Here is a 21268-nt window from a genome sequence, read left to right as displayed (position 1 = left end):
TTTTCCTTTTGGGGCTCTTGAATACACATTAAATACCTATCTTAAATACATATTATTTGGTGTGAATATATTCACGTTGAGAAAATAGTTGTATACACATGTATTTATTTCTCTCTTCCCATATACGCACTTCAGAAATTGCAGATGGGGCAGTCTCTTATGTTGCCTTTCTCCTCTTACAGTCGGATTTCAATGGATTGCCAGTGGGAACTTATCAGGCCTTTCCCAATATTCATCCACCTCAGATTCCAGCAACTCCCCCATCGTATGAATCTGTAAGTGCCTGAGCCTTTTATAAGCAGCAGGAGAGAGAATCCCAGGAAGAGAGAGCAAAATAATGGCCACAGGGAAGGCAAAGTTTTGATCAACTCCTAGTACTGGCATTGCTATATGCTTTGGATTTTTGTGTTGCTTTAATATTACCCTGGAAATGGGGCGTGGTGGCGGCGGCAGCATCATTGGTGGCAATGCTTTGTCTGCAGTTAAAAGCCCAGGAATCAGGAAGGAGCTGCAGACCCTAGAAGGTTCTAGTTGGACACCTAATAATTTTTTTTTTTTAAAGAGTAACTAGGCTGAGAATCATTTTGACCTGGTACCGTCTTGGTGGTAGAATATAAATACCGGTTTTATAAATTCTCAACATCTTATAAAGGAATAACAGCTAGATATTTGTATTAAACAGAAGTATCAAGTTTAGTAAGTTTTGGCCTATAGCATTAATTTTATTTTTAGTCTTAAAACTTGCTGATATCAGTAATATGCTAATGATGCCTTGAACTGTAAATGGTTGTCACAGCCTTGGTTCAGAATTAGATGACTTTCCTGCCAGCCTTCTTTCCTCCTCTAGGGAGATTCCCCTGTTCCTGAGCTTGCTTAGTGTCATTTCCTTTGGTTTTTACCTTGGGCCTGAGTTTTTATGTTTTGGCTTTGCACGCATTGAAGCTTTGCCCACAACTGTTCCTAGGAAGGAAGTATATGATCTTTGTTAGTATTTGAGGACTTGGTTCTTGGAGGTGAATGTGGTGATTTAGAGTGCTTTCTCACTGTCTGGAAGGTGAAGGTATCAGATTAAGAGAGATGTTAATGATGTGGTAAGAATTTTCTTTTCCTCTGCTTGGCAGTTAAAGAGTTCAACATGGTATCTGTCTGGTGGGAAGGAGATCAGGAAGAGTACAGGGGGCGGAGGGGCAGTTTCTTGGAGCAGGTTTGCTGGTTTTGCTGAGCAGCTTGGCTTTTGCCACACACATGGGCCTGTACCATTACCTTCACCAGTGAGGCCATTGCTTTCTCTTCTGGTAATGATCTCTTCTGTTTCAGGTTGATGACATTAATGCTGATAAGAATGTGTCTTCTACACAGATTGTTGGTGAGTGTGAGTCAGAAATCCTTTGAAGGTTTTCGCAGTACTGAACCCTTTGTTGTTTGCTGTTTTCTCATCACTGTTCCTTCCTCAGATTGTTTTTATGCTTGTGGGATTCTACCCACATGCCCATTGTCTCCCCAAATGCAGTATGGTGGAAACAGAACTCAGGATTTCCCACTTCCAGAAAGAAAAGGTCTATCCTGGCGCCAAGGAATTTCCCAAATTACCTTTTTCTGTTAATAGTTATCATTATTCTTTGTCACTTTCTAGTTGTCCATCACCCTCAAGTTCTTTATGTTCCTGCTGCTTCAACTGCCACTGTGCTTGGAAATACCAAACAAGTTTTTAAATTTGGACATTAAAGAGGGGGAAAGAGGCATATATTATGAGTGAATGGCTTAGTGATTTTTCACAAAGCAAGCATGTTCATTAGCCATTCACTGAAAAAATACTACTAGCACTCCAGAAACCCGCTGTCGGGGAGGGGTTACTTAAAAATTTTTTTTTAATACTTTATATTGAGGTATAGGCAATTAACAATGTTGTGACAGTTTCAGTTGAAGGGACCCAGCCATACATAGACATGTATCCATTCTCCCCAGAGAAACATAACTTTTTAAAATTGGGGACAGTTTTATTGAGGTATAATTTATGTACAAAAAAATACAGAAATGTATATGACCATTTTTTAGGTGCATCTACACACACATTATGTAACCACCACCTTAGTAAAGGGAACATTTCTATCACCCCAGAAAGTTACCTTGTGTTCCTTCCCAGTTAGTTCCACTCCAGGGGCAAGCTTTTCTAGAACTTCGATAGAAATGGAAATGTACAGTAGGTAGAGAGGGTGATGATTTTAACTTGTTAAATATAAAATGGAAGATTAGAAACAAGATCACATTCCATTACATTGAACAGTGTGGATGTTAACATTCCTTATAAATTTTTTTGCTCTTCCCAGTAGAATTCTAGTACCACTCCTTGGACTTTATTATTACGGGAACAGACCTTTGTGAAAGGGGACAGTCCATTTAAATGAATCCTGGGTACCTAAGCCCTATGCACTTTGACTTCCCCTTAAACTTTTTCTCACTGTAGGAAAATAAAACAGATATATTCAACTATAATTAGAAAATGTAGCCGTTAATTGTCCTGAAAATTTTTATTGACTTCTAGAATTTTTTTTTTTTTTTAAGCAGTATTTCCTTCTGGGCTTTGAGCTGTTTCTGGGCTTTGAGCTGTTTTTCTGGTGTGTGTAACACTATGCTCCTTACTCTGATTAGGTCCTGGGCCCAAGCCAGAGGCTCCTGCAAAGCCTGCTTCAAGGCTCACAGACACCTATGACAACTTTGTGCTGCCAGAGCTGCCGTCTGTGCCAGACACACTCCCAACTGCATCTGCTGGTGCCAACACCTCAGCGTCAGAGGACATTGACTTCGATGATCTTTCCCGGAGATTTGAGGAGCTAAAAAAGAAAACATAGGCCTCCTAAACCAGGCAAGGTCCAAGTTCTGGGAGTTGAGACTGAGCAGTTTTTCCTTGTAACAAAGAATCTCCATGAAATTGTTTTATCTGTTAACCATCACTGAGCACACTCTCCCTCTGGGCTCTCTTCCTGCTCTACCAGACTCTGCTGCTTTCCAGTTCTCCATTGCTCCCAAGAGACTAACAACTGGGGATGATGAGGTTGGAGCAGCTGGCTCCTGGCAGCCTTTCTTGTCCGTTTCCTGTCAGTGTGATCCCAGGTTCTCTCCTTCCTGTCCCACCATCCCTCCACAGGGCAATGAGAAGGTGAAATCATTGTGGGGAGAGATGGCTGGATGGTGGTGGAGAGGACTTCCTGAAGCGTCTCAGCTCTGTGCTGAGGTTCCAGACTTAGAAACAAACCCTCTGTACAGAGGATTTGTGGTGAGTGAGATTCAAGGCCAAGTGAGATTCAAGGCCAAGGTGTGTATTTTCACACTCTAACATGAATGGGGGAGAGAAAAAAATGGCTCAGGAAGCCATTATAACAGTTCTCAGAAGCTGGGTCTTCTCATTGACATGCACACTACTCCTTGCTGCAGGGCACTGTTCCATCTGGATCCAGTTGCGAAGTTTATTTGGAAAGTTGAAGGCCTCTCTTAGTTCTACTGGATTCTCAGGGAGCCCTCTGTGGCCTTTGCTTTATTTTGAGTGCTATGTCTCCCTTTTAATAGAGGGCAGCACTGTGTAAATTCCTGTTTTTTCCCCATGGCATTCTGTTGGATTGCATTTGGCTATGTACTGAGCAGAAGTCACCAGTCAAGGCTAAGGTGGGCTTCCAGTAGCCTTAATTAGAAATATTCAAGTCTCTTGAGTAGTGAGCTGGAAAGCCTACAGATTATTGAAAAGGGATTCCTGTTCTCATTTGAAGACTTTATGATCAAGAGAACCTCTACAAACTGATCTCAAATTTTTGGTGCCTGTGTGGCTCTAATTGTTTTGCTGCTTCCCTCAATGGATGAGACTAACCCTTTTGCCCCCTAGCTAAGGCCATCTTTCCCCACAAGGGTGGCGTTGGGATCAGAAGATATGACTTTGGCTTCTGTGTGGTAAATCTGTACATACTCTATTCAAGCAACTTTAATGTTTTTGGTTGATTTGTATCTCATGGCTCAGTAGCTGCTAATAAAGTTAAAAATATTGTGCCCTGGTTTCTCCACTGTTTGGGTAAAATGATGAGGGGCAAATTCAGCTTTTAGTGGAGAGTATTTTAAGCAAGTAACCAATATTGGGTACAAGTTAGACCATAGTTTTGCTCCCTGGATAATGTGGATAGACAGTTGGGGAGTAAGAAGTCCATTTTGATCTCTGTATGTAAGCCCAGATAGTAATCTGGGAGCTGGCATGGTTACTTCTCTGTGACAGCACTCCCCCTGAGCCAGATCTCATGCTTGTGTCTTTGATTATAAAGTTGCAGTGAGCTTACTTGTGACTCATATTTTTGGAACATGAATGGTAAGTGCTAACTTGCTGCTAGGCAGCAGAGTTGGTTCATCCTGCATCACCCTTGTAGTGCCAAGGGGATTTTTGATTCTTCACTAGGAAAATTAACAAAATATACTATATAAACATTTCCCAAAGTATACCATGCAAAGATCAGTGTTAATATACTCAGAAGTAATAAGCCACGTGAGGAGACAACAGGATTAAGGTAACTCACCTTTTAAACCTTCATTTGTCCGTGGCTGTTGCTGTTAGGGCTGTGTGCTCACATGTGCTCTGATGCTGCTGGATCCCTAACAAACTTGACAGCTTCAGCAACAGCATATCCATCAGTGTGGCGCCTCTCTCAGTCTGCTAAAAGACAAAAGGAAAAAAGTGAGGAAACTGGAGTTGTTGCTAATGTTGGAAGGAAAAAGTACCAAAGGTGTAGTTTTTAAAAGTAGATATAAAGATACTGTTTGCTTTAATGGTTTACTGTCAGGCCTTGTCAGCAGTGTTTCTGCTACTTAACAGTTGAGAACCAGATTTTAGGACACTGGATACAGAATATAATGTCAGTCGCTCAGTCATGTCCAACTCTTTGCAGCCCCCTGGACTGCAGCACACCAGGCTTCCCTGTCCCTCACCAACTCCCAGAGCTTGCTCAAACTCATGTCCATTGAGTCGGTGATGCCATTCAACCACCTCATTCTCTGTCGTCCCCTTCTCCTCCTGCCTTCAATCTTGCCCAGCACCAGGGTCTTTTCCAGTGAGTCCATTCTTAGCATCAGGTGGCCAAAGTATTGGAGCTTCAGCATCAGTCCTTCCAGTGAATATTCAGGACTGATTTCCTTTAGGATGGACTGGTTTGGGCTCTTTGCTGTCCAAGGGACTGTTACAAGTCTTCTCCAACACCACAGTTCAGAAGCATCATTTTCAGTGCTCAGCTTTCTTTATGGTCCAATTCTCACATCCATACATGACTACTGGAATAATATAACTTTTAGTAAATTGGGTTTCCTAGTAAAATGGTTGACAGCATTATGGAGACTAATAAAGGGAATATGCTGATACTGTGTGTTATGTCAATCTGTAATCATAAGAAGAGCTAAATCTGAGCTTTTCCAGGGATAAAAAATCATGATACAGCTTATAGCTTAGTTACTGAGTTACTTACCTTAAGGGATTTCCTTTCTTTACCAAAGGCCATTAAAATGGCAGAAACAAAAAGGTTAATGATCATAAGTACCATCAAAACAACATAGGTGAAGATAAGAAAGTAGCCCAGGACTGGGTTCACAGCAGTAACCTGGAAAGACAATAGAACACTTTGGGTTTAAACACTGATAGTTTAATTTCTGCTTTAAAAACGTAAAATATGTGCTAATACTTGGGATATATTCACATAAGAAAACATTTCTGCCTGGTGGAAACTAGAAAAGCAAAAATACTAAAAAGGAAAATACTTTTGAGTGGACAGAAGAGCAAGAGTGACTTGACTCTAAGGGTATATAAATAATTATGCCTTCAGGGCTTCCACAAGAAGATAACAGGTAAGTTGTAATGGAATTATAAATGACTCATGGGAATTTCCTGGCTTATGACTGCACTTTCACGGGCTTCCCTGGTGGCTCAGATGGTAAAGCATCTGCCTGCAGTGCAGGAGTCCTGGGTTTAAACCCTGGGTTGGGAAGATCCCCTAGAGAAGGAAGTGGCAACCCACACCAGTACTCTTGCCTGGGAAATTCCATGGACTGAGGAGACTGATAGGCTACAGTCCATGGGGTCACAAAGAGCCATGACTGAGTGACTTCTCTTTCTTTCTTTTTGCACTTTCACTGCTGAGTGCCCAGGTTCAGTCCCTGGTTGGGGAACTAAGATCCCACAAGCTGTGCAGCTAAAAAAAAAAAGACTCAAAGCCCTCATGAGTTTTGACAAATTTAGAAAATACATCTAAATACAGAAGCTTCAAGGACTAGCAAGAGCGTATTGAAAGAATACATAGAAGCCAGAAATGATAATGGAGATGGTCTCTGCTACTCCATGCAATTTCTACTCTTAACATAGGATATCATAATGATAAGCTTTGATCAAAATCTTGCCAGTTTTACTAATCTGAATTGGGATCAGGGAGTTTTTTTCTCCCTGATCAAATCTATATATGTTAGTTTTGGGGACCCAAAACCTCATCTGGGTTTCCTAATTTTTTTTTTATGTCTAATAGGGCTTTGTGTAGGTAGTTCCTGGGGGAAAATGACAGCCCTCTGTGACATTAGTATTTGTAAACATAAATACTGTAGTTCTTTGTGGAACTGTACCTCCCTAATTATTATTTCAGGTCATTTCCAGCTGTACACTTCAAAAGGCTATTAAGAAAGCAGCAGCAATCATGTTATTCTGTCTGAGAGCCCTGTGTCTTTGGCAGTAAGATTGAGGATACAAGAAATGAGGAATGTGGGACTATGTGCTTAGAAAAGGAGGTAACAGCCATTCAAAAGCTTTATCTATAGGTAGTACCATAAAATGATGGCAAAGGTTCTAAATTTCTCCCTTTTTCAGCATGTAATGGTACAGTAGGGGTTGCTTTTATAAGCCGTTCTCATCTGATGTATTAAACGAAACATAATTCTGCAAGGAAACCAGGAAGAGTTGGGTTTTTTTTACCTCCTTGTGATGAGAGATTCCCATCAGGAGACTGACAACAGTTACTGCTGAACTGAGAAAAGTTTGGTAGTCGGAGATGCTCCATCCAAACAGCAGGTTAAACTGAAAAAGAAGAGTCAGGTGGGCTTGGCAAGCAGCAGAGGGGGCCTGCAGTTTGGGTCCTGAAATGGTTATAATGATGAGGTCAATGTAGACCCAGTGGAATGGAAATTAAAGAATATCCTTAGTGGCCATTCAAATTACTATGCCTGAAAACCATACAGAATCCCTTTGTGATCAGTGTTTTCATGTAAGTTTACTTGACTTTCATATCTTGTGAGTTAAAATGTTATCTCCATTTTAAAGATGAGAGAAATGTCTTGAGCTTATAATACTGCTGGTTAAATATGGACATAACACAACTAAAACCAGCTCTTTTCCTCTACTATCTTCTCCAAAACACTGCCAGCTTGAACTGTGACTTTCCATTTAGCAGCCTTTTTTAAGGAAAGTAGCGTGACTCCAAGACCACAGCACTCAGGACAAGACACACTAGGACGGGTGCTTACCGCAATGGCGTAGCCTGTCAGCAGGATCAAGATGACCAGCAAGAAGCCCACTACCTCGTCCCAGGCTTTGCTGAGTGTTCTGTCAATGACCTGCAGCCTGGGGTTTTGATACAGCAGGCTCCATAGCTGAACTGTTGCCAAAAGAACCAGGAAACCCATGAGGTGAATGACAGCTGAGTTGACTTTAACTGCCTCATAGAAGTTGATGAACCTGTACCAAGGAAAGTAGACACTCAGGATGAAGTCTATGCCATCAACTCCTGTGAGATCAGTGTCTCAGGGCTCCTACTCAAGTGCAGCAGCTCTGTAAGTCCCGTTCGTGTTGACAGAACGCTTCTTCCCAGTGTGGCTTCCCATGGATGTGAGCACACTGGCACAAGGCCACATACTCGACTGGGAGCAGTGCTGTAGAAACCTTGGAATGCATCCTCTAGCTGGCTACTCCTGATTCATCCTATCGATCCTGAATCTGGAGTTACCAAGAATCGGGGCCAGCCTCCACCACTGCTCTAGTTTCAGATCTCTCCTTTCAGAAGAGATGAGTTAACCTAACGAGATGTATAATAACGCCAATCTGTTTTCTGTAACACTCTAATCCTATGTTGTTCTCTAACAGTGGTAATTAATCCTCTAATAGATTTAACAGTGCTGAGTAGAGAGATGATTAAACTATAGAAGTAAAGGGGTGTTACTCACCAATTGTTCTGTTGGTTTCTTCTGTTAGGTGAGAGATGCATTGATAATTTTATGTTGCAGCAACTAGGTTACTTGGAAAGACCTCCACAGACATGAGTGAACTGGCACTTTTATTGTGATAACATGTAGCAGTACCACACAGCAGGCAAGACCTCAGTGCCACTGCACTGAGGACTGCACGCTACACCACTGTCCGTGCATGGACAACCCTCTATAAGGCCTTCCTGGGACACCGCCTCAGTCTTAACAGATCCGCAGCCCAGGCTATTGAGCACTGCAAGGTTAGAAAAGCACCACGTGGCAGTACTTTGGGAAATAAGATACTTTGTCTTTCCCACGAGAAAGACCAAAGAAGTTACCCCAAAGTGGCACCAGACTGCTGCTTGGTAAGGATGAGCTAAAGGATGAACATCCCTTCCCAGAAAGCAACCCTCTTTGGATTTAGAGATGTTCCATGTGTTGTTCTATTCAAAGAATGATCACTTATCATGTCAGGACTTCATTCCTTGGCCAAGGTCCAAAATAACCCAATTCCAGACCCTTGCTATGTGAAATTTAATTGTATTATCCTAGATTAACATGTACCTAAGTACTATGAAGGCAGAAGAGCTTTTCATATATCATTAGCAGTTAGCAGTTTCTAGTTAGTTGTGTTCTTCACTGTGGACAGTAGTCTGTGTTTAACTGTGATATTATACAAATAGAAATCAGGCAGAGAGGAAGAGGGGAGTTTGAAAGAATACTTGTGTAGCCAGTAAATTCTGAGCATCAAGTAGGAATATCCTTTGCTCCCTCAGGGTCCTTCTTACCTGTCTCGGTCATAGTGGTATTGTACCATGTGTTTTTTATGTAGAGAAATAACTGTCAGGTCAAGTCCCAAGATGACAAAGCTAAGGAGGATTATGCTCATATCTAGAAGGTTTCTTTTCCTCATGAAGAACCTCCACCTCTGCTGTTTCAACTGGCGACCCTAAACATAAGACACCACAGTCACTATTGCTTGCCTGAAAGATCACCTAGGTTTTCCCCAATAAAGTGTTACGAACTCTGGGAAAGCACTCAGCCAGGGACCGTTCAGATCCCTATGTTGGACACAATCGTTCTGGTCTCAGTTCTGCCTTGTAGTCATTCAGAGCTGCCACTTAAACAGAAAAGTTGGCCTTCCTTAAAACAACTGTAATTGTATACATTCATCATGTTGCTTAAACTTAATAATAAAGTTTCTCAATTAATTAAAACCCTGAAAACAAAATATTGTGTGTGGCCTAAGAAATGCTTTTTTGGGTACAGTCATCTGAGTGTTACCTTATATAGGGGTCGTGTGTGTGCAAAGTCGCATCTGACTGCAACCCGTCAGGCTCCTCTGTCCATGGGATTTTTAGGCAAGAATACTGGAGTGGGTTGCCATGCCCTCCTCAGGGGATCTTCCCAATCCAGTGATGGAACCTGCGTCTGTTAACATCTCCTGTGTTGGCAGGTGGGTTCTTTACCACTAGTGCCATCTGGGAAGCCAGGGGTCATATAACTGGACAAAAAATTCTTTCTATATACTTAATTTTTTAACTGTAGAAAACTGGAAGAACTACTTGGTGGAAGGCCAGTAGGTTTAACTGAACTCAGTCTTCCAGAAAGGACCAAAATCATAGCTATAATCCTAAAAGCAGCTCCCTGTGGTTCTCCAAGTAATACCTGGCAACACTGAGAATTTCTTACATCTAATATTTTCAGTTCACCTGTGCAAAGGCATAGTAACAGACCAGTAGATAGTAGCTAACTTGTGACATGACAGACCAGGCAAAGTTCTTTGATATCTGAAGGGAAGTTAAAATGTCCAGTCTCATGGAGGTGAAGAAGGCACCTGAGAAAAAGAAAGAACACCTGGAGTTAAGAGCCTTTAAATTTGCCTTCTGCCCTTCCAACTCTTTCAGATAACCCCAAGTGTTCCTGTACCATCCATTTCCAATTTTCCTGAGTCTACATGTCACTTAGTATTTCCTCAAGAATTGTCATGAATATTAAATGGGATCATGTATGCAAAGCCACTGGAAGAATGTGTGGACTGCACTGAAAGGCAGGAGAGGATTATACTGTTGATCCCACGTAGAGGACAGTGTCTTAACAGCTGTTAACAGGTGTCCCTCTTACCAAGTCAGAATGGCTATAGAAACAAACTGACTAGCTGTACTGTTGCAAAATGATGTTTCAGAGACTTGATGATTGCAGTGAAAACTGTGGGGTGAATGGAATTAAATGGAAGTGTGGTACCTGTGTTTAAAGCTTTAAAAAAATACATTTCAGAAATTAGTATGATGAAAAAGATTTGAACCTTTTCAAATTTAGACACTTCCTATATGAAAAGCACTAACATTATCCCATGAATACTAACAGTATCCCCTGCATACTCAGATGTTTATGAAGACAGATCAAAAAGCTTTATAAGATCATGAGATGTTTATAGATATAAATTTTTCATAAAGCCCCCAAATACTAGAACTAAGATGCACCCCCTGTAGTAGAAAGTACATTTAAGAACAAAAGGAATTCCTGCCTTACATAGCTAGCTCTCATGGGGAAAGCCAGGACTTTCCCCATGTTTATTTTACCCCTAGTTTTTGAGTAGTTAAAATAAAAACCCTATGAAGACTCTTGGGGAGCTTTCATGTTTCATTTTGAAACAAATAGCAAAAGTGGTCTACTGTGTGGGCCTGGGAGGAAAAAAATTCTGATTAGAAGTAAAACCTAAGGTCATAGGACACTTGTGGGCAAATTATGGGGGAGGGGAAAGGAAGGAGGATTAGGGCAGACTTCCTGTTAAAGGGGGAGGAATTGAACATACCCAGTTTCCCTCTAATCCCTTCCAAAATGCCACTGACAGTAAAGGAATTTAAAAAATGACCCAAAGATGAGGAGGTGGGCAGATGAGCCTGGAACTGGAAAACAGCTGAATGACACTGCCTGAGAAGATTCAAGAAAGCTGAAACCTAAGCCAGCAGCACAGGAAACTCAGAAGGAAGCTGGTTCTTAGCACAAAACCTCAAAAAGGCTGAGAAACTGGAGGCATCAGGTACCTCAGAAGGTAGAAGTTCAAATAGAACTAACAGAATCGTAAGTCTGGACATAAACAGGTAAAACCCAGATTTCCTCTCTCCCCTTTACAACCACGTTATTTACTACCCATCCTGCCTTCCTAGTAACGTTGAGTCAGAGAGAATCTGAACTCGGGACACCAGGTATATTTGTGAGTAGTACTCCACTGGAAAAGGGAATTGAAAGAAAGTCTAAATATTGCATGGTGAGACCCTTCCCATTCCCCTTCCGTTATCTGGCTCTGAGGAGTCTTAAAGGCTTACATCCTCAAGGCAGGGGAGTGGAGGGGGTCCTCTCTTTCTGCAAACTGCTCCCCAAAAGGACAGATACCACCTGACTAGTTCTGTCCATGCACATGGTGCTTCTAATTAGCACTTACTTGGTTTTTACTGCCTCCCTCTTAAATATGACCAGACACAAAACACCAAAAAAAAAACTAAAGCAGCTCAGAGGAATTACAGAAAGCCTTGAAGGAGCAGAAAAAAACATAAACCTGTAATATCCTTAGTGAAGAGGATATTGCATCCAAAAAGAAGAGTGGGAAACTGAAAAAAAAACAAGGACAAACAATTTTTAGAAATCAAAATATTCCAAAAGTGGTTTGGAAATTGAAGTAATTGCTCAGAAATCAGAAGGAAAGGATGGAAAATAAAGCAAAAACATGAGGAAATCAGAGGCTCCATTTATGAATTACAACATCAAAATACTAAGAATATCAGAAAGAAGAAAAAAGTGCAAGAACATCTCTTAGAACTTAAGGGATACATTTCCAGATCAAAGGACGCACTGTGAACTCCATTCCTAACTCTGGGGACAAAGATTATTCTAAAAACTTGGGAGTAAGGGGATCATCGTACTTATTAATAGCAGTATAAGAAGCTAGAAGACAGTGGAGCTAAACTTTTAAAAACTCTGAAAAACTACTATATCCAGCCAAATGATTGATCAACCAAACGTGATGGGAGAAAAAAAGCTTTTTGGGGGGCTCCAAAATCACTGCAGATGGTGACTGCAGCCATGAAATTAAAAGACGCTGCTCCTTGGAAGAAAAGCTATGACCAATCTAGACAGCATATTAAAAAGCAGAGACATTACTTTGCCAACAAATGTCTGTCTAGTCAAGCTATGGTTTTTCCAGTAGTTATGTATGGATGTGAGAATTGGGCTATAAAGGAAGCTGAGTGCCAAAGAATTGATCCTTTGGAACTGTGGTGTTGGAGAAGACTCTTGAGAGTCCCTTGGACAGCAAGTAGATCAAACCAGTCAATCTTAAAGAAAAACAGTCCTGAATATTCATTGGAAGGACTGATGCTGAAGCTGAAGCTCCAATACTTTGGCCACCTGATGAGAACTGACTCTTTGGGAAAGACCCTGATGCTGGGAAAGATTGAAGGCAGGAAGAGAAGGGGACAACAGAGGATGAGATGGTGGCATCACCAACTCAATGGACATGAGTTTGAGCAAGCTCTGGGAGTTGGTGATGGACAGGGAAGTCTGGCATGCTGCAGTCCACGGGGTTGCAAAGAGTTGGGCACAACTGAGCGACTGAACTGAACTGAAGGCTTTAAGAAAATTTACTTCCCTTGCTCATTTCCAGGAAGTTACCAACAAACATACCAGCTGGATGTGTTCCAGCAAAATGAGAAAGTGAACCAAGAAGGGAAGACATGGGATTTAGGAGAAAGGTGATCCAACAGAGGAGAGAGGAGACAGGGCAAGGAGAGTCCAAGTTCAAGAGCTCTCAAGCAGGCCTAGAAAATAACCAGTCTGGACTATACTGAAAGAATAGTGGGCCTGAGAAGATATTGCTAAGGAAAAGACAAAATGATAGGTTACTTGATAGTTTTGAACAGAATGAAATTTTTACTTCTAGGAAGAGTCTGGAGGTGAATCAATGATAGATGCATGTAAAACCAAGAAAGTGAAAAAGAAAAAGAAGTAACTATAAACTCTAGGGAAAAATATTGTAAGAGAAAAGATATTTAATTATTATTTACAGAGGTTGGTGGTTTAGTTGCTCAGTGGTATCCAACTCTTTTCCAACCCCATGGACTGGCCCACCAGGTTCCTCTGTCCATGGGATTTCTTAGGCAAGAATGCTGGAGTGGGTTGCCATTTCCTTCTCCAGGGGATCTTCCTGACCCAGGGATTGAACTGGGTCTCCTGCATTGCAGGCAGATTCGGATATAAAACAGTTGAATTATCATCATAAGAAGATACTATTGGGACTTCCCTGGTGGTACAGTGGGTAAGAATTCACCTACCAATGCAGGGGACACGAGTTCGATTCCTATTCCAGGAGGCTTCCACATGCCGCAGAGCAACTAGCCAAGCACAACTAGCCTGTGCTCTTGAGCTTGTGTGCCACCACACCAGAGGCGGCGGCCCAGGCACTGCAGCACAGACTAGCCCCTGCTCGCTGCAACCAGAGAGCCCACGTGCAGCACTGAACACCAAGCACAATGCTCCCCACCCCCCAAAAAAGAGACCATCTAAAACTGAAGATTAATGACATATTTAACAAGCATGCTGCATTTTTACAGTAATTTTTAAATACCAAAGAATCAGTTAAATCTGCCTCTGGAGAGTAGGAATGAAGAGAGGCCTGCTAGTTTTTGCCCTGAAACGTCTGACTTTCAAAATTATGTGCTATAGCTTTAAATAATTTTTTTTTTAATGAAATAAGATAAAGAAATGGGGCCTTCAGTGATACCCAGGTCACAGAGGGAAGAGAGGAGGCCTTCATACCTACATTGTTGGACTCCAAAATCAGGGTCACTACACAGAACAGGTTCACATTAGCATTGAAGACCACAAATTCCACAAAGAGGCTTTTGGTGCAATGGTCTAGCCAGTGGCTCTGTTCAAGTTGCTGCAGAACTCTGGAAAAACAGAAGGACAGGCCAGCTGTATTTGCCACTGAACTCTGCAGAGGAGGAAAATGCTCTGGCCTTTCTAGTACCACTCAAAGAGGAGGTGAGAAGTGACATTTCCCAATCACCTGTAAAATGCTTACTAATGCCCAAACTTTCACCAGTATTCACACCAACGTTAAATGTTCAAGAAAAGGTATCTGGCATTTAAGGTCTGAGGTAGAATTAATTTTACCTCAATTAATTTTACTTCAAAATGAATTATTTTAGACTAGTATCTTTTAAAAACATTTTAGATAATATCTAAAACTGAAGATTCATGAAATAGCTAATAATACAGTGTCAATCACTTCTATTTGAAAAGTACTACTTTTAACTAAGCTATTTAGGTATAAGCAGTCTAAATGCCATTTGGTTGGCATTGTTTTTGAGAAGTTAGTTTCTTGCTGAAAAATTCAATGAAGAGATAATCATTTTAATTTGGGCTTTTTCATACATAATGATAAAGATTCAGGATTTGTATATAATACCATTCTAACTCTGGCAATTTAATTTTGGCATTTTAATTTTGGATTGTTCATGACGTGGTGTCTCTTATTTAAATACTGTTGAGTTTAACTGCAGCTAGAATTGAAAATGATGTGCTTTTCCAGATGAGAGAAGGAAGGAGATTTGGCAAAGTGGCAACCCAAAATATACCTTTAGTTTGAGGTTGAAAAGGAATTTTTAAACTTAAAGATATATTTCCCTTAGAAATCTAAAATAAAAGTGTCTACAAGTGCCATACATAGTACGGTAGCATAATAGTGGCTGTCAAAACTACTCAAAAGGGTCCTTAATTCCTAATTGTTCTAAGAATGGACAGGAGCAAATATCTTGGACCTCCTGTTCAGGTTCACTTACCTGCGTGCATTACTGGAGTTTCTTCCGAGTCTCACAACATACCCTCCTCCAGAGTAAGTGGCAAATTCTCCCTGAATGGGGTAGCCACCCAGTGCCTCCTGATTCTGGTAATGCCAGATCCTGTCCAGTTTCGTGCTGTTTTTATCAGGGGGCCCCCAGTTAACCCCATAGTTCTCTGTATCCTCCTGAACTTGGTGAGATGGCTTCAGTTGTTCTTGGAGAGATAGTCTAGATGAAAAGAATGTGGCACCAGGAACGCGAATCTGACGAAGTAGAACATTGCCCAAAAGAAAGGAGTTTCCATCAGTAATAAATCCTAGTGAGAGAATACAGGAAGCCATTAAAAAAAAAAATTTGCCTCAGTAAGTAAGTAACAAAAAAAGGGCCTATTTTCATCAATATTTTTGAAAACATTTCTGGAGTTGCTAGCTAGCTAATATAATCAGATCAGCAAAAGAAATAAGATACGAACATTTTTTAAAAGGATATGAAATTATCGCAATTTGTAAAAAATAATGAGGGAATTCCTGGTGGCCCAGTAGTTAAATCCACCCTTCAATGCAAGGGACGCAGGTTTGATCCCTGCTAGGGGAACTAAGACCCCACATGCTGCAGAGCAACTAAGCCCACGTGCCACAAGTAATAAGCCCTTGGCACCACAACTAGAGAGTGTGTGTGAGCAACTGAAGATCTTGCGTGACACAACAAAGAACAGCCTGCTGCAACTAAAACTCGATGTAGCCAAATAAATGAAGACAGTGATCTAGATAAATATTAAGTGAAATGTGACATCAAGAGCATAAAAGGGATAATTAGAGTGTAAGTTTTGTATGTGATGAAGATAAGTTGTTATTGGTTTAAAATAACTTATAGTAATAATGTAAAGTGTTTTATGTAAGCCTTATGGTAACCTTATGGATTTCCCTGATAGTTCAGTTGGTAAAGAATCACCTGCAGTGCTGGAGACCCCGGTTAGATTCCTGGGTTGGGAAGATCTGCTGGAGAAGGGATGGGCTACCCACTCCAGTATTCTTGGGCTTCCCTTGTGGCTCAGCTGGTAAAAAAATCTGCCTGCAATGTGACAGACCTGGGTTTGATCCTTGGGTTGGGAAGATCCCCTGGAGAAGAGAAAGGCAACCCACTCCAGTGTTCTGGCCTGGAGAATTCCATGGACTGTATAGTCCACGGGGTCACAAAGAGTCAGACATGACAGGGACTTTCACTTCACTTCACTATGGTAACTGCAAAACAAAAGCTATAGTAGATACACAGAAGATAAAGGGAGAGAGGAATCAAAGCCTACCACTACAAAACATCAATCACAAAAGAAGACGAGAGAGGAACAAAGGAGTTACAAATCAGAAAATAATGAACAAAATGACAGTTTTAAGCGTTACCTATCAATAATTACTTTGAATATAAGTGACTAAATTCTCCAGTCAAAAGACACAGAGTGGCTAAATGGAAAAAATTACAAGATCCAACAATATGCCGTCTATAAGAGACTCACTTAAGCTTTAAAAGTACACATAGGCTGAAAATAGAAGCATGGGAAAAGATACTATGCATATCAACAAAATATTAGAAAACCAAAATTCAACAGCACCTTGAAAGGGTCACACACCACAGTCAAGTGAGATTTATCCCTGGGATGCAAGGATGATTCAAAATACATAAGCTAACAAATGTGATACACCACATTAGAAGAATGAAGGATTAACAATTTACAATCTCAACAGGCATAGAAAGAGCATTTGACAAAATTCAACATCCTTTCATGATAAAAACTCAACAAATTAGGCAAGAAGAAATGTACTTCAAGAAAATAAAAGCCATATATGTCAAGCTCACAGCTAAATTTTACACTACTCCTCTAAGATAATTTAAAAGCTCTTCCTCTAAGGAACAAGACGAGGATGCCTACTCATCACGGCTATTCAACACAATACTGGAAGTCCCAACCAGCGAAGTTAGGCAAGAAAAATAACTACAAGGCATCCAAATAGGAAAGGGGGAAGTAGATGGACCTCCACACTGGAATGCAACTGGACCCTTTTGTCACGCCGTATACAAAAAATCAACTCCATATGGTTCAACAACTTAAACCTTAGGCCTAACGCTACAAAACTCCTACAAGAAAACAGAAAAAGCTTCTTGACACTTGGTCTTGACAATTTTTTTTTTTTTGGATATGACACTAAATGTTTAGGCAACAAAAACAAACAAGTGGGAGTACATCAAACGAAAGGTTTCTGCACAGCAAAGGAAACAATAAACCTATGAAATGGGAGAAAATATCTGCAAACTATGTATCTGACAAGGCATTAAAATAAAAAATCCATAAAGAACTCATACAACTCAATACCAAAACATAAACAAACCACACTTTTCTAAAGAAGACATACAAATGACTTACAGGTATATGTAAAACTCACTAACCACAGGGATATACAAAAATCAAAACTGCACTATGATATCACCTCATACCTATCAGGATGGCTATCATCAGGAAGACAAGAAACAACAAGTGTTGAGGATTTGGAGAAAAGAATCCTATTAATTGGATTGTAAACTGGTTACAGCCATTATGGAAAACATTAAAAATAGAGCTACTGTATGATCCAGCAGTCTCACTACTGGCTAGATATACGGAAAGGAAATAAAGTCACCATCTTGAAGAGAGATCTGCATTCCTGTGCTCACAGCAGCACTGTTCACAGAAGTGAAGACACGAAATGAGCCAACAAAGCAGCATGTATGATCTCTCATAAATGGAACTTTAAAAAGTTGAACTTACAGAACCAGGCAGAATGGTGGGTACCAGGGACTGGGGTGGGGAGGAAGATGGGTGGAGGTCTAAAGTATACAAGCTTTGAATTTTAAAGTGAATAAGTCCTGAAGATCTAATATATAGCATGATTACAGTTTATAGATGAAAGTTAACAGCAATAGTGATATACATTTGAAATTTGCCCAGAGAATAAAAGTTCTTATCACACCAAAAACAAAACACCTAACTATGTGAAAAGATGGATGTGTTGATTAGTATGACTGTGGTAATCATTTCACAATGTACTCATATATCAAAACATCACGTGTACCTTAAATACATACAATTTCAATGTCTCCATTGTCCCTTAATAAAGCTGGGGAGAAAAGAGAATCAACCTAAAAACTCTTACCAAAAAAATTCAGCAAGGTATCTGGGTACTAAATATAGTAAAATCAACAGCCTTCATATATTCAAACACTAGTTAGTATAGTGAAATCTTATTTACCATAGGAAACAAAAGATAAACCTAACAAGATGTACAAGAATTATATGAAGAAAATTTAATGTGACTGAGGGATCAGTCCTGAGTGTTCACTGGAAGGGCTGATGTTGAAGCTGAAACTCCAATACTTTGGCCACCTGATGCAGAGAGCTGACTCATTTGAAAAGACCCTGATGCTGGGTAAGATTGAGAGCAGGAGGAGAAGGGGACGACAGAGGATGAGATGGCTGGATGGCATCGCTGACTCAATGGACATGGGTTTGGGTGGACTCCGGAAGTTGGTGATGGACAGGGAAGCCTGGCATGCTGCGGTTCATGGGGTCATAAAGAGTCGGACATGACTGAGCAACTGAACTGAACTGAGGGATACAAATGAAGATGAGAACAGAAAAGCATATCACACTCCCAGGTCAGATATCAACAGTTTATCAGCTAAGCTACTGATATGCTATCCATTCTCTAAATTTTTGTAAATCCTTATTTTGTTTCTGTATAAATATCTAAACCTCTATCTACAACTAAATAAGCTCTTAATATATAAAAAGCTCCCATTTATCAAAGCAAGCAAACAAAACCAAGCAGCCCAATGAAAAACAGGCAAAGGTTATAGAAGGACATTCATTCATTCTTTGTCTCAGTCAGCGTGTACCGAGTGTTCACATACACCAGGTCCTGTTCTAGGTGCTAGGCACAGCAGTGGGTGAGAGAGTCCCAGTCCACAGAGCAGTCACATTTGAGGAGGGAGGCAGACAGGCAATGACCAAACAATATTCAGGTAATAATAGTGCTATGAGGAAAAGCTGAGTAGGATGAGGGGACAGTGTCCTGTGGGGAGGGAGCAGGGCTACATTTATTCACAGGGGTGATTAGATGTTTCTCTGAGGAGGTGGCTTATGAGAGTTTTGCTGTTTAGTTACTAAGTCGTGTCTGACTCTTTTGCAAATTCATGAACTGTAGCCCTCCAGGCTCCTCCATCCATGGGATTTCCCAGGCAAGAATACTGGAGTGGATTATGAGAGAGACCCTAATAGAGTCTGGCGAACCCGAAGCAGACATCGGTAAGGGCAAGAGCAAGTTCCAAGGCACTGAAGCAAGAGTGTGTGCGGCCTGGTTAGGGAGAGCACAGAAGCTCGTGTGGCAGAAGCAGAGTGAATGAGGGGCAGAACAGGAGAGGGAACAGAGGCAGGTGCAACAGCCCTGAGTGGGGAAGGCCCTAGAGTCAGCTTCACAGAGGGTTTAAGCTTTTAAGTGTGATGGAATCCATTGGGAGCTTTTGAACAGGGACAAAACACATTTGTATGTTTAAAAAAAAATAAGAAAAACAATATGGGGAAAACAGAATGAAGAAGGGCAAGAGCAGAGGTAAGTTTTGTCCCTATGAGAGGTGAAAAACGTCTCCTCAGTGTAGTTTTGACTTGCATTTTCTTGTGAGTGCAATTGTACACCTTTCATGTATTTCAGAGCTGCCTGTATGGTGAACTGCTGGGGACGTGGGCAGATCTTGCACGGTGCTCATGGAAATGTTAATTGGTACAACTGAGGAGGACAGTTTGGCAATAGCTTTTTAAATGAAAAATGAATACACAGTTTTATCAAGTCTTTTCAAGGTACTTATCTTACATATATAAAATTATGTATGTAAAAGGATATTAATAATAATACTGTTATTAATAGTAGAAGACTGGAAACAATCTAAATGTCTATCAATAGGGAGTTGGTTATACAATTTATGGTACATCCATGCAATGGCATACTACACAGTAAATGAATAAAACACAGAAAGGGACAGCTTTACATGTGCTGATGGAACAATCTCTAGGCAACCTAAGGGGAAAAGGCAAAAATGCATGACAGTGTTTATAGCAGGATGCTGTTTATCATCAAATGTATTTGCAAATGTACAGATAACCTCTGAAAGAATTTATAAATATAGCTTGAAGATACTATGTGTTTAGTTCAAAACCACTGCTACAAAGCAAGTCATATGAATTTTTTGGTTTCCCAGGGCATATAAAATGTATGTTTAGGGAATTCCATGGCTGTCCAGTGGTTAGGACTTGGCACTTTCATTGCCAGCACCCAGGTTCAATTCCTGGTCTGGGTACTAAGATCTAGTAAGTCATGTGGTATGGCCAAAAAGAAAAAAAGTTATGTTTAGATTGAAACATAGTCTGTTAAGTATACAATACCATTATGTCTAAAAAAGCAATGTACATACCTTAATTACAAACTTAATTGCTAAAAAAGTACTTTATTTCTATAAAAAAATGCTAACTATCATCTGAGCCTTCAGTGAGTCATAATCTTTTTGCAGTAGTAACATCTGAGATCACTGATCACAAGTTCACTGTAATAAACAGCTCAAATATTTCAAGAATGATTAAAATGTGACAGAGTCACAAAGTGAGCAAATGCTGTTGAAGAAATGGCACAAATGAAGTTGCTTGACACAGGGTTCCCAAACCTTCAATTTGTTAGACAGACAGAGCAGTATCTCTGAAATGTACTAAAGCAAAATGCAATGAAGGGAGTATGCCTGTATAATCAACTGGGAATGAGGCTGCCTCTCAGAAAGACAGAAGGGGGATCAGGAGATAAAGGAGAATTGCACAACATACCTTGTGGTGCATACTGTTTTTCTCCATATTCATGTTTTAATTATTAAAAAAATGTTTTAACATGAAAGAAAAAGATTATGTTAGAAAATCTGGCAGGGAAAGGTTTGCAGTAGTTATCAAAGGACTGAGGGTTCTAAAGAAGATAAGAGGAAGGTAAGGGGTGATTTAACTTTCAAAGGTAGCCTCACTGTATATTCCTTAAATAAATAGTATGCAATTACAGAACTGTGAGATTAATGGTTTTCCATCTGAGAAGAAAGTCACAAGAGAAAAAACAAGTTTAAATTGCTGC

The 21268-nt window shown here is 40.5% G+C and overlaps 2 protein-coding genes across 4 annotated transcripts in view; one reads left to right on the top strand and one right to left on the bottom strand.

Annotated features, from left to right (window-relative positions):
- The window catches only part of IST1 (IST1 factor associated with ESCRT-III), a 35255-nt gene extending 31220 nt beyond the window's left edge, over window positions 1–4035 (top strand). For 2 of the 3 annotated variants that reach the window (XM_069550267.1, XM_069550269.1), the window contains exons 8-10: window positions 183–275; window positions 1318–1366; window positions 2650–4035. In XM_069550267.1, coding sequence (XP_069406368.1) covers window positions 183–275; window positions 1318–1366; window positions 2650–2849 — 342 coding nt within the window. In that variant the 3' untranslated portion in view covers window positions 2850–4035. Of the gene's footprint in view, window positions 1–182; window positions 280–1317; window positions 1367–2649 lie in introns of all 3 variants that reach the window. The other variant, XM_069550268.1, reaches the window with a different exon arrangement.
- The window catches only part of PKD1L3 (polycystin 1 like 3, transient receptor potential channel interacting), a 90831-nt gene that overhangs the window by 5551 nt on the left and 64012 nt on the right, over window positions 1–21268 (bottom strand). Inside the window, 7 exon segments of the mRNA XM_069550256.1 lie at window positions 4551–4678; window positions 5490–5621; window positions 6977–7078; window positions 7525–7735; window positions 9030–9190; window positions 9954–10098; window positions 11353–11365. Coding sequence (XP_069406357.1) covers window positions 4562–4678; window positions 5490–5621; window positions 6977–7078; window positions 7525–7735; window positions 9030–9190; window positions 9954–10098; window positions 11353–11365 — 881 coding nt within the window. The 3' untranslated portion in view covers window positions 4551–4561.

Source organism: Ovis canadensis, chromosome 14 (assembly GCF_042477335.2).
Source record: "Ovis canadensis isolate MfBH-ARS-UI-01 breed Bighorn chromosome 14, ARS-UI_OviCan_v2, whole genome shotgun sequence".
In the NCBI taxonomy this organism is placed as follows: domain Eukaryota; kingdom Metazoa; phylum Chordata; class Mammalia; order Artiodactyla; family Bovidae; genus Ovis; species Ovis canadensis.
This window is presented reverse-complemented; position numbering and strand designations above follow the sequence as displayed.